At 54.2% G+C, this 10,789-nt stretch overlaps 1 protein-coding gene across 2 annotated transcripts in view; it reads left to right on the top strand.

Annotated features, from left to right (window-relative positions):
• The window catches only part of MYT1 (myelin transcription factor 1), a 70,896-nt gene extending 64,573 nt beyond the window's left edge, over positions 1-6,323 (top strand). The window contains exons 20-23 of one of the 2 annotated variants that reach the window (XM_008588057.1): positions 1,221-1,312; positions 1,916-2,019; positions 3,878-4,021; positions 4,427-6,323. In XM_008588057.1, the coding sequence (XP_008586279.1) occupies positions 1,221-1,312; positions 1,916-2,019; positions 3,878-4,021; positions 4,427-4,567 (481 nt within the window). In that variant the 3' untranslated portion in view covers positions 4,568-6,323. The remainder of the gene's footprint in view (positions 1-1,220; positions 1,313-1,915; positions 2,020-3,877; positions 4,022-4,426) is intronic. The other variant, XM_008588055.1, reaches the window with a different exon arrangement.
• The last annotated feature ends 4,466 nt before the right edge of the window (positions 6,324-10,789 follow it).

Here is a 10,789-nt window from a genome sequence, read left to right as displayed (position 1 = left end):
CTCTCTCTCTCTCTCTCTCTCTCTCTCTCTCTCTCTCTCTCTCTCTCTCTCTCTCTCTCTCTCTCTTTCTTTCTTTCTTTTTCTCTCTCTTTCTCTCTCTTTCTTTCTTTCTGTCTCTCTCTCTCTCCCTCCCTCCCTCCTTTCCTTCCTTCCTTCTCTCTTTCTCCACCTTTAAGATTAATTAACTCATTCAACAAAAAGCATTTATTGAGAGCCCACTGTGTACCAAGCCCTGCGATACAGCAGAGAACTGAGGTACAACCCTGGTCCTTGCAGAGTGTGTTTTGGGCAGGGTAGGTGGGGAGGCAGGCTGTAAACAAATAAGTAAAACACCTGTGTGCTCTGGGAAACCAGCAGCAGGGTGGGGGCAAGGATGGCCTCTCTGAGAAAGAGGTAGGAGCTTGCCCTGCACTGCCTGGGGGACAAGCCTCCAGTGGAGAGGCTGGAGCTGGGAACAGCCTGGCCTGCTGGGCAAGGTTGGAGGAACCGGGGGGCCAGAGGCAAAAGGAGATGAGGTAGAAAGTTCTGAGCCAGGACCTTACCAGGCTGCCAGCTGGCAAGGGCTAGGCTTCCACTGTGAGTTAGGGGCCCTGGCAGGGAGAAGAGGAGAGACTGGGTCTGACTTGGGTAGCTGGGACAGCTGCAGCCTGCAGTGGAGAGGCCAGGAAGGCCAGTGAGGAGGTTTCTGGGGCCGGGGCTTGGCAGGCAGAGGAGCCACACGTGAGGCTTCCCGAGGACGCCTCGCCTTGCCTCAATCTGTCTTTAATTATGGTGTGGATAAAATCACTGCATAAAAAAGATTATGCCTAAGAATCCACACATTTTTTTGACTTTTTTTGTTTGAACGTCTATATCCAGGGAATTATGTGTGAATGTTGCTACAACCATATCCAGGAGGGTCTCTCAGGGACTGGGTCTGCTGGGAGGGGCTCCTCTGGGAGACCAGGGCTGGGAAGTGTCAGCAGGAGGGTCCTGGGGACCTCAGACCCAAGAGGTAGCAGCACCTGGGAGCAGCGATGTCCCTGGCCCCTGCAGTGCCCAGTGGGTCAGCTGTGGCTATACCAGATGGAAGGCCCTGACCTGCCCAGACTGCAGCCTCCTCCTCCCCAGGCGGGACAGGCAGGTGATGGGAGTGGGCTGGCTATAGGAAGACCCTTGGGGTCATCTGGATGAGAAGGAACATGCCTTGACAGCCTATAATGTGTGACCTCTGCCTCCAGTTTGTCTGGGTGTCCCAGAGCAACCTTTGCTGGAAAGAAGGGAAAACTCTCAGGGGATGAGGTTCTCAGCCCGAAGTTCAGGACCAGTGACGGTAAGGTCACCCTCCGGGATGTGCTCATGACCCTGGGCCCGGGTGAGCGAGTGCTTGTCACCTTGCTGAGTGCCCTGGTGGGGAGTGGGTAGAGAAGTGAAGCCCCTGCTGGGATAAGACCTAGTGGAGACAGACCCCTTGCCCCAAGCCATTGGGCCTCTGGCCGTGGCTCTGAAGCTCCCATGTCTGGAGCGCTGCCCCTCGCGTGGCTGCACCTGCTCTGACCTGGGGCTTTGGTGACTGCTGGGATAAGAGAGCCCACCGGCAGCACCCAAAGCCATGTCCTAACAGTCTGTGCAAAGCTGTGGCTCATTCCTACTTAGGTGAGGAAATTCAGCATCATCTGGACAAAGTCCCATTTTTATTTTAGCATAATTAATAACTCCCCAAGAGACTCACATCTTTCCCACCTGTGACCCAGGCCAGGAGGCAAACACTCGCCTCAGTTTCCAAGACAGACCTTCCCAGCATGGAATGTGGGGAGCCGGCCCTGAGGGAGACATGCTCGGGAACCAGGCATGGGCTCTGCCACACAGGAGTCCCCAGCTCCACAGCTGGTCTGGGTCTGAGGCCCAGAGCCACAGCTGGTCTCTCCCTGGGCAGTGCTGGAGAACGACGAGGAGATCAAGCAGCTGAACCAGGAGATCCGAGACCTGAACGCATCCAATTCGGAGATGGAGGCCGCCATGGTGCAGCTGCAGTCCCAGGTGGGAGCCCCGCGTCCTCCCTGTGGACAGTGTGGGTCACAGCATGTGTCCAGGTTGCTGTCAGGGCTGAGCTGGTAGGAGTGCAGCACCAGCACACGGGATGCTCGTGTGTGCTGGCCACCTGCCTGCCCCACCGTGGTGCTGTGCAGCCACACTGAGTGCTGGCAGACCCACTGGTGTCAATAACACTGCCAGCTTGAGTAGCTCCATTAATTGGTATTAGTTCCACCAGCATGAGTCATCCTGTCAGGGCTCATGGTCCTGTTGGTGTCACTGGTCCTACTGGTGCTGGAGGTCCCATTAGTGTGCCGCCTGAGAGCCTGGTCCTGGGCCGTGCCACCCCACATGGCCGCAGCTGAGTGACCTGGAAGACCTCTTGGCTTATTTGTTCCTCAATTTCCTCGTGGGCAGAATGGAGATAAGAACAGGGTCCCATCCCTGTGGTCGTAGTTTCTATGAGGGAAGCATTGGGGCAGCATCAGGGTGGTGGCGGTTGCTGGGTGATAGGATTACAAATAACTTTAAATGTATGTGTCATATTTCTCCAATTTCACTAAAATGAGAATATGTAATCAGAAAAAAAGCAGTAAAGATCTTATTTTGAACATAAGAACATGCCCCACCCTCTGGCTGTTGAGTGGGGGCTGGAGCAGAGCTGGTGGTAGCAGGGGGAGTGGCCCCACATAGCTGTGTCCCCTGCGGCTGGAGGGAAAGAGGAACAGGAGGCATCCAGCCCCCCAGGGAGTGCAGGTGAGCCCCTTCCTGGGCAGGGCCCCTTCCAGAGGCTGCAGAAGACACAGTGCTGCTCCTCTCTCCACGGGCAGATGGGCTCGCACTGGCCACTTGCTCAAGAGCCTGTGTACAAACAGCATTGACTTGTAGAATGAGGAAGGGCCTCCATTCTGCTGTGCACATGTCCAGGTGGCATCCCCCATGCTTACAGGGAGGAGGGACAGGGACCTCCTGGCTGGGACCTTCTGTCTCCTGTTGGTGACTCTGACAGCTCTGTGTGGATGTCACTCGTACATTCTGCTCCTTACTTTCTCAGAGTCCCAAGGGCCCTGGTCAGTGTCAGTGTTCTTGGGGCAGCACCTTGGATTTCTCTTTATTTGCCCAAACCCATCCTTTTAAAGATAGGCTGCTACTTTTCACTAGGCTCGCTTTGGAAGGACTTGGAAGCTCCCTATCCTTTTGAGGGAGTTTGTAAGTCTATGGAAGGGCAAAGGCAAAGAGGAGGCAGGTCCCTATCTCCATGCAACCTTTTTAAAGCCACATGCTTGTCACCAGGTGACAGTGGAGTGTGCTGGGCCCCAGCCTCTGCCTCCTAAAAGGCAGCTCCCCATTCCTACCCAGTGGGCCCCATAGTTGTCTCCGCATGAGCTCCGCCTCTGCTGCCAGGGCTATCCCTCAACACTAAAGTCCTCGGGGCGACATAACTGTGTGCAGGTTCTGGCCAGGGTGGGAAAGATTAGAAAACTTTCCCATGCTCAGCCTGGAGGAGACAAGGCCCTGGGAGGCAGCTTATTGGTCTTTTTGGTGAGGGGAAGCCCCAAAGGCAACCTGATGCCCCACGAGGTGAGTGTAGCTATTCCTGTCATAGAGGCAGGAGAAAAAAGCACGGTGAAGGTAAGCACACAGCTGTGGTGGGCTGAGGCAGAGCCCGGAGTGCTGTGGTGTCTCTGCTCTCGCCCACCCTCAGGGCAGATGGGGCACAGAGAGTATGGCCACGCACAGCCCTGGCTCGGTCATGTCTTCCCTGGGCCAGGCTGTGTTTCCAGAGGGCCTGAGCCTCTGTCCCCCACATGGCTCTGCGCCCAGTGCACTACGGCAGAACGCGTCCCATCTCTCTCTGGCACAGATCTCCTCCATGGAGAAGAACCTGAAGAACATTGAGGAGGAGAACAAGCTCATCGAGGAGCAGAACGAAGCCCTGTTTCTGGAGCTGTCCGGCCTGAGCCAGGCCCTTATCCAAAGTCTTGCCAATATCCGCCTTCCACACATGGTAGGCATCTTGTGGGCCTGCGGGCACCATGGCTAATCTGGCATCTGCCCCCAGGGACTCCTCAGCAGTCATGAAGGGGGGTGCCTCCCCCTCTGCCTTGGGGTCCTGCTGGAAGCTTCCATGCCCTTTGCTGGGATTCTCTCTGCTCCCGCTGGCCCAGGCAAGCTGCTGGCCATGGTGGCTTCAGCCCTCCCGAACAGCTTATGAATCCAAAGTAAAATGGTGTTCTGGTAGCATGGGTCTGTTGCCAGGATCGCTGCAGACAGGAATGCTCATGGTTGCTGAACTGGTCTGAGTGGGCATGCCTCGGGTCGTGTGGGGACATAGGTTTGAAGTTCCCCAGCAGTTTTTGCCTTGTGGGGCCACTGCACAGATAGGGCTTGCTAATCTGGTTCTGTTCTCTAGGAGCCAATATGTGAACAGAATTTCGACGCCTATGTGAGCACCCTCACTGACATGTACTCCAACCAGGAGTGCTACCAGAATCCTGAGAACAAGGACCTCCTGGAGAGCATCAAGCAGGCCGTGAGGGGCATCCAGGTCTAGGCCGCGGTGTCCCGAGGAGCGCCCCGAGTGGCTCTGTCCTTTACCTCCTCGCCCTGCTGCTCGCAGGGGCATTCCTAGTCACAGGGACTTCTCGTCAGCGGCCCGTTTTGCCTCGGGTGGGCTCATCCAAAGGGGTGCCTGTCATGGCGCCCCCACTGGGCTCGGGCCACGACCTCCCCCTGCTCATGCTCGGGGGCACTGAAGTATTACAAAGTGATTTATTTTTGTTTTCTGAAAGAAATCTGAAGAGCAGCTCAAAGTCTCCAGTGGAAGCTCATGGACAAGGTTCTCAGGGAAGTTTAGGAGTTTGTGGCCAACTGCTCCCTGTCTGTCGAGGCTGGGAGGGTGGCGTGGCAGCTGGGTGGTGCAGGGGTGCCGTGTCTCAGTCTGGAGGATGTGCCTGGGGCGCGTGTCTGTGCTCAGCGAGGGCTCGTGTGGCAAGTGTGTTTTCTGTTTCCATTTAGTTCATTTTGTGTTAAGGGTGCTCCAGAGGGAAGTTAGGAACAGGCCTTGCAGACGATCACTCCAGGCAGCTGGAAAGCATTGCAGCGCACAGTCAGCTCAAGGAATTTTAACCGGGGACGCCCCTGAAAATCAGCCTCACGCCTGGGTCATCTGGCCCTAAGGCTGTGCAGATGAGTGTGGCCTCGGGTCACGGCTGCCCCCAGGATGCAGCCTTCAGTCTCGGGTCTGGGCTCCAAGCCTGGGGATCACCTGGCCAGGCCTTGGGCTTGTGTGTCCACCACCTGGCCCCTGACCTGTCACTGCCACATTGCCCCGTCACAGCTGGGCTCCATCTCTGTATTCAAGTTGACGAAGGTGGGGACAGCGTCATTGAAGTCGGGGTAAATCCCTAACAGGAGACCACCAACATTTCACTCTCTTTTAGATGCATTCAAGATGTGAAAAAGGTAAATTTTAATTCAATGTGTTAAAAACACAAAGTTACTGCTGTGTAAATAGAGTCCAAGTCGATTGTGACTGCAGTTCCGAGTCAGTGTTTTGAGGTAGAGAAGTTGCACTTCCTGGAAGAATTAAAATGTAGTGAGTTTAATTATCCTGTAAATTATTTAATTTGTCAAGATGTAAGTATTTATATTCACAATCTCTTACGTCAACGTTTGCTATTTATTTAATGTTTTTATTTATTGATTTTATACTATTTCAACTAGACCCCACACCAGGGCACTACAGAGGGAAATAAGTTAGATCAAAGGAAAAATAACTGCTTGACTATGAGACAGGCCACACACAAAAATCCTGATATAACTTCTAGTTATAATTTTGATGCAACCAAGTTATTTTTATATATTTTGTTATTTATTCTTTTAATAATGGAATTTTTAAAAAAGTATTTTGTAACTGAGGAATTTTGATAATTTGGGGATTTTTTTTTCCCTTGGTCCAATGGAGAGAAAGATGTTTTGTTTTTTTTCCCCCTTTTGGGTTCCTTTTGTTTCAGGCACAGATAAAGCAAATGGAATTCTGTATTTATTATTATTTATGCGTAGCGCAGACGTGTGTGCTCTGGTGTGTTTCTTGTGTCGCGTGTGTATGTCGGTCCTGATGGCTGAGTTGTGTTGCTGTGAGGGGTACTGGCCATGGTCAACCCCGCATAGTCACCCGCTCACAGGCTGCGCTATGTCCCCTGATGGCTCCGATACTGTGACCCTCCTTCCTCAGGAAACGCGTTGAACCCACAGCACTCATGGTGTGTTTGCAGGGTGATTTCCTAATAAAAGTCCACTCTGACTGAGTTGATGCCGTGGTCTGTGGGGGGACGTCGTCTCTGCTCCTGCTGAACTCCCCACTTGCCCTCCTGGGTGTGTGTGGTGGGCGAGTCAGGGTGGGAGAGGGGCTCTTCCATCCCTGGTCTCTCCCTTATACCACACACGGGGCCCTCCTGACATCAACTTGGCCAACATCTCCTTTGGACCCCCTTCCCCTGAGGTGAGGTTTTAGAAGGTCTGAGTCACTGTGCCCTACCCCTTCCCACAGGACCAGGCGTGTACAAATTGGAGTGCTCTCCAGGAGTTTTCTCTTAGGATCAGAGAGAAAGTCTTCCTTCTGGAGTTGTTAGATGGGGGTGGGTATGGAATTGAGGCTGCTTGAGCTGTCTCTCCTGGCTGCAGGGAGGAAGCCATCTGTAATGGGACAGAGTTCAGACATTCTGGAGGATGACAAAGCTGAGACATGGAAGCGGAGGGGAGGAAGAGAGAGCTCTCTGCTGACCTCTCCAAAGCTCCTGGACCCAGCCGTGCCTGAGGGCAGTCCACCCTTGGACTTCTGGCTACGTGAGGCGGTGGGTGCTTTTCCCACCCCTGCAGGTGCTGGCTTTTGGCCATGCAGTGGCACCTCCCTTCTGCATCTCCACACTTTCCTGTCAGGTGGAGCTCCAGCCCTCCCAGGCGAGACTTGGATTTGGGGCTTCTAATCCCATTCAACCTCAACTGTCAACATGCTTTCGATCTCCTTGGGAATATAGCCTGGAGATAGACCTGGAGCTCACACCTGACACACAAAGGTTCATCTCCACTAGCACATTCTTGGGAATTCTGGGCCTCTGTTCCAGTTAACAAGGTCCAGGACACCTGAGGGCACTGGGTGTGTCTGGAGGTCTCCAACCGCACTCTAGTGGGTCACACAGAACCTGTGCAGACATGAGGAAGGGCTCCTGAGAGTCCCCTGTGCTGAGGCCCCACTGGTGACGGGGAGCTGTGGCTTAGGTTGTACCCTCCACATCAGTATGGCAGATGCTGGGCTGGGGGCCGGTGTCCCCCCTGCAAGATGAGGTGAAGGCATTCTGGGGGGCATGAGAGTTGGCTGGAGAGGTGGGGACTATGACACCCTTGCAGGGGGCACAGAGAGAAGAAAGAGCTGCCAGGACCCCACCCTGGCTGCCTGGTGGCTGGTGAGGAGCAGAGACCAGGACTGTGTGCATCTCAATGCCTGTTCCCACAAGAGCGTCCAGATGGGGCTTGGATCATCAGCGCCACCCCATCCCCTGCACAGAGACTTTGCTCTTCTCTCTTGAAGGTTTGTCTGGCCTCTTGTCCATCCTAACCTTGAAACACTGCACTTCAGAGAAGCCTGCCTACCCCAGGCTGATCAAACCAGAACCTCTCCCCAGTGACACGTGGGCATAAATGCAGGACTTATTTTAAAAGCTTCCAGATAACTAAAGAGCAGCAATGCTGAGAGCCACCGATGCTCGTGAAAGCGACTTGTTGGGTGCTCGTATTCTTGGCAGACGCTGGTCTTCAGTCTGGTTTCATCCTTAGTGAGCTTTGTTGCCTCTCGTCTCTGTGGAGCTCCTGGTTGGTCTGAAGAACAATGAGCCTCGCATGGTGACTCGAGGGCCCTGGAGGTCAGCATCAGAGCCATGGTGGGTGTACAGATGGAGGGGGCACCGAGGAGCTTTGGAAGTGGGGACGGGGTATGAGGCCACATCCCAGCAAAGACCTCTGCTCATAATCAGGGGACTGGTGGGCAACCGAGGGACAAGTAGCACCGGGTCACGGTCGGTTCCAAATCGAGCCTGGCCTGACCCTGAGCCAGGCTGCCTCAGCCCTGCCCTCACAGCTACCCAACTAGAGCAGCTGGGACTGTGGGGGCAGGGCTCTCCGTTCCCCTTCCTGAGGAGGAGGAGGGGTGGGGTCTCTCAAGGCCTCTGAAGGAGGTGTGTTTGGGATGCGGCTGGTGACGCTGAGCAGAGGGAGTTCCTGGAGAGGGAATAGCATGCATAGGAGCTGGGGCGGAGGACCTTTGACTTTAAAGAAGCACAGATAATAAGGGACTACTTTGGTCCTATAAGACCTTTAGGTTTTCCAAACTCTGTTCCCCCAACTCTAGGATTCTGAGGAGCTGGGAGCCTGGTCTTGGGGTCCCAGGGCCTCAGCATCTTTCAAATAGAAGTGCTTGGCTTCCATTCACCACGATATCCTGGGCTTCTGAGGGTGAGTCCTACGTGGCTCTGCAGAGCAGAAACACACGGCAGCCCCTCCAGCCTTGGGAAGGTGGGATGTGTGGCCATTACCATGATGCTAGAGAGCTGCCCAATCCCACAGTTTGACAATGGCATGAACTGGTCGCCCCCCAAAAGATATTCTCCACTTCTGCTTGGAGGGGCTGGCTGGGCCACCAGCCTGCTGGGAGCTCGGGTTCTTAGAGTCACAGGCACATGCTCTCTTAAGATTTATTTTTGGTTTGGGATCCCCACCTGCAGCTGGCTTTCTATCCCAGCTTGCAGACCCTTTCTTTTCCCCTCCTTAGAGGATAAAGCTCAAGGCTTTGTCTGGAGGGAGGGGAGTGTGTGCCCAGGGGTTGCTGGCTCTCAGAGTCGGGGCAGGTGTCTGGGGGTTTCTGGCTTCAGAAACACTTCCCACTTGTTGTCTTTGTTTCAGCCCTTTCCCCAGCTCCAGCAGAACCTGGTGCTGCTGTTTCCTGAGGGTTCTGGGTGTGGACTGTGTTGATTCTGAGCTCCCTATACTCCGTCTAGAATTCAGCACTGGGATTTCTTGGGTCACTTGTGTCACATCTGTGAGTTTTCTGTCTTCTCAATTGCACCATTGCTTCCTCTTGCCCCTCCCTGTCCCTGACAACTTATGCCTCAAAAGCCATCATTTAAGCTATGTTTTGAGAGAGAACCAAGGCAGATCCATGTGTGCACCTGCTTTCCTTACCAGCTGACAAGCACGTAACGTCCTGTGCAGTTGAGAGGCCAGCTTGGTGCTGGGGCGACATCACACCATGATTAAGAGGAGCCTCAAGTTCAGGTGAGGCTTTCTTCCATTAACCATGTGTCTTCCTGAAGTTAGTGGCCCCTTAGAGGCTGCTACAGGTGTGGGTGAGGAGGTTTCCTAATTGGCAGGCCATTATTTGCATTTCAGCCTCCGAAAAGGGCAGGCGTTTGATGTGAAGGAAGAATGGATGGTCACTTGGGGTTCTGCGTAAAGCTGTGCAGGGATATGTGTATGATGGCCCAGGCTATGCCCTGACCACCATGTGGACACAGTGACTCTCCTGAGCTCCAATGGAACCCCTCTTGATAATTGGTGTGAGGGTTTGGCTGAAGTGTCTACTTGGGCTGGATCCAGCTCCTGAGGGCTGGCTATACCCCCAGCAGCCTTGTGAGCCAGTGTAAATCTCCAGGGACACACCTGGAGCCCCACAAAGTTGGAGGAGGTGGTATGGCTTTAGCCCTGCAGAGCGGTCCCCGGGCACCCACCACTCTCAGGGTGAAGGACCATGCAGGAGGGCAGGGAGCCTGTGCAGCCTTTTCCCCAGCACCCTGCCAGCGAACGCCTCTCATAAGATCTTCTCATCTCTGCTCGTGGGGCACCTTCTGCCAAATTAGACACACTTTTGTTGCCTGTTTCTTTCACACATGGTCAAAAGCATTTTCCTGGTCTTTAATTCTGTCACAGCTCTCTCTGTAGAAGCTGTCAAAATAGCAGGCAATAAACCTGGGAATGTTTTGACTAAAGATGGTGAGGGGTCACCCAAGACTAAGCAGAAGGGCTCTCAAGGTCCACCCCATTTCCCCCAGGGCCACTTCTTGGGTAGCTCAACCACAGGCTGATAATCTGAGACCCCCATCAGGCACCAAACCTAGAAGGGCTCAGTTACAGCTTCCCCAACGCCCACCCCTTGCAGAGGCCCTACCTGGCTCAGCTCTGAGCAGGTACAAGAGAGAAATAAAAGATTGACAGCCACTGAGTCTGATCCTGAGTCCTTTTTATACGCATGGCTCCTTCCACCTCTCAATCTCTTGTATGCAATCTGTAGGATTGTCCCCATCATACAGATGAGGAAACTGAGGCCCAGGATCACACAGAAGGTTGGCTGTGTGGCCAGGATTTGCCTGCTGGCCCCTGACCCCAGGGCTGGTGCCTTCAGTGCCACATGCTGCAGTGCCCCCAGGGGTCCGTCCCTTCAAGAGGAGAAGGGGGGTGCAGTCTAAGCTGGATCCCCATGGGGCAGTAAGATCCAGTAGGCATCCTAGGGTTCAGAGGAAAAGGAGTTGACATGGTCCCCAGGCCAGTGGGAAGCACAACAGGGAGAGCAGAAGCTCATGGTTGGGTTGTCCTAGCCTCAGGAAGGTTGGCAGCCATCTGGGCCACCAGTCAGGATGCCTGGAGGGGAGGCCAGGTAGAAGCCATTGCCTCCTGGTACCCTGATCATTCCCCAGGGACTGGCCAGAGACCTGAAGCCTTCTTGAAG

The sequence above is a fragment of the Galeopterus variegatus genome, unplaced genomic scaffold (assembly GCF_000696425.1).
Source record: "Galeopterus variegatus unplaced genomic scaffold, G_variegatus-3.0.2 Scaffold4651, whole genome shotgun sequence".
Lineage (NCBI taxonomy): Eukaryota > Metazoa > Chordata > Mammalia > Dermoptera > Cynocephalidae > Galeopterus > Galeopterus variegatus.
This window is presented reverse-complemented; position numbering and strand designations above follow the sequence as displayed.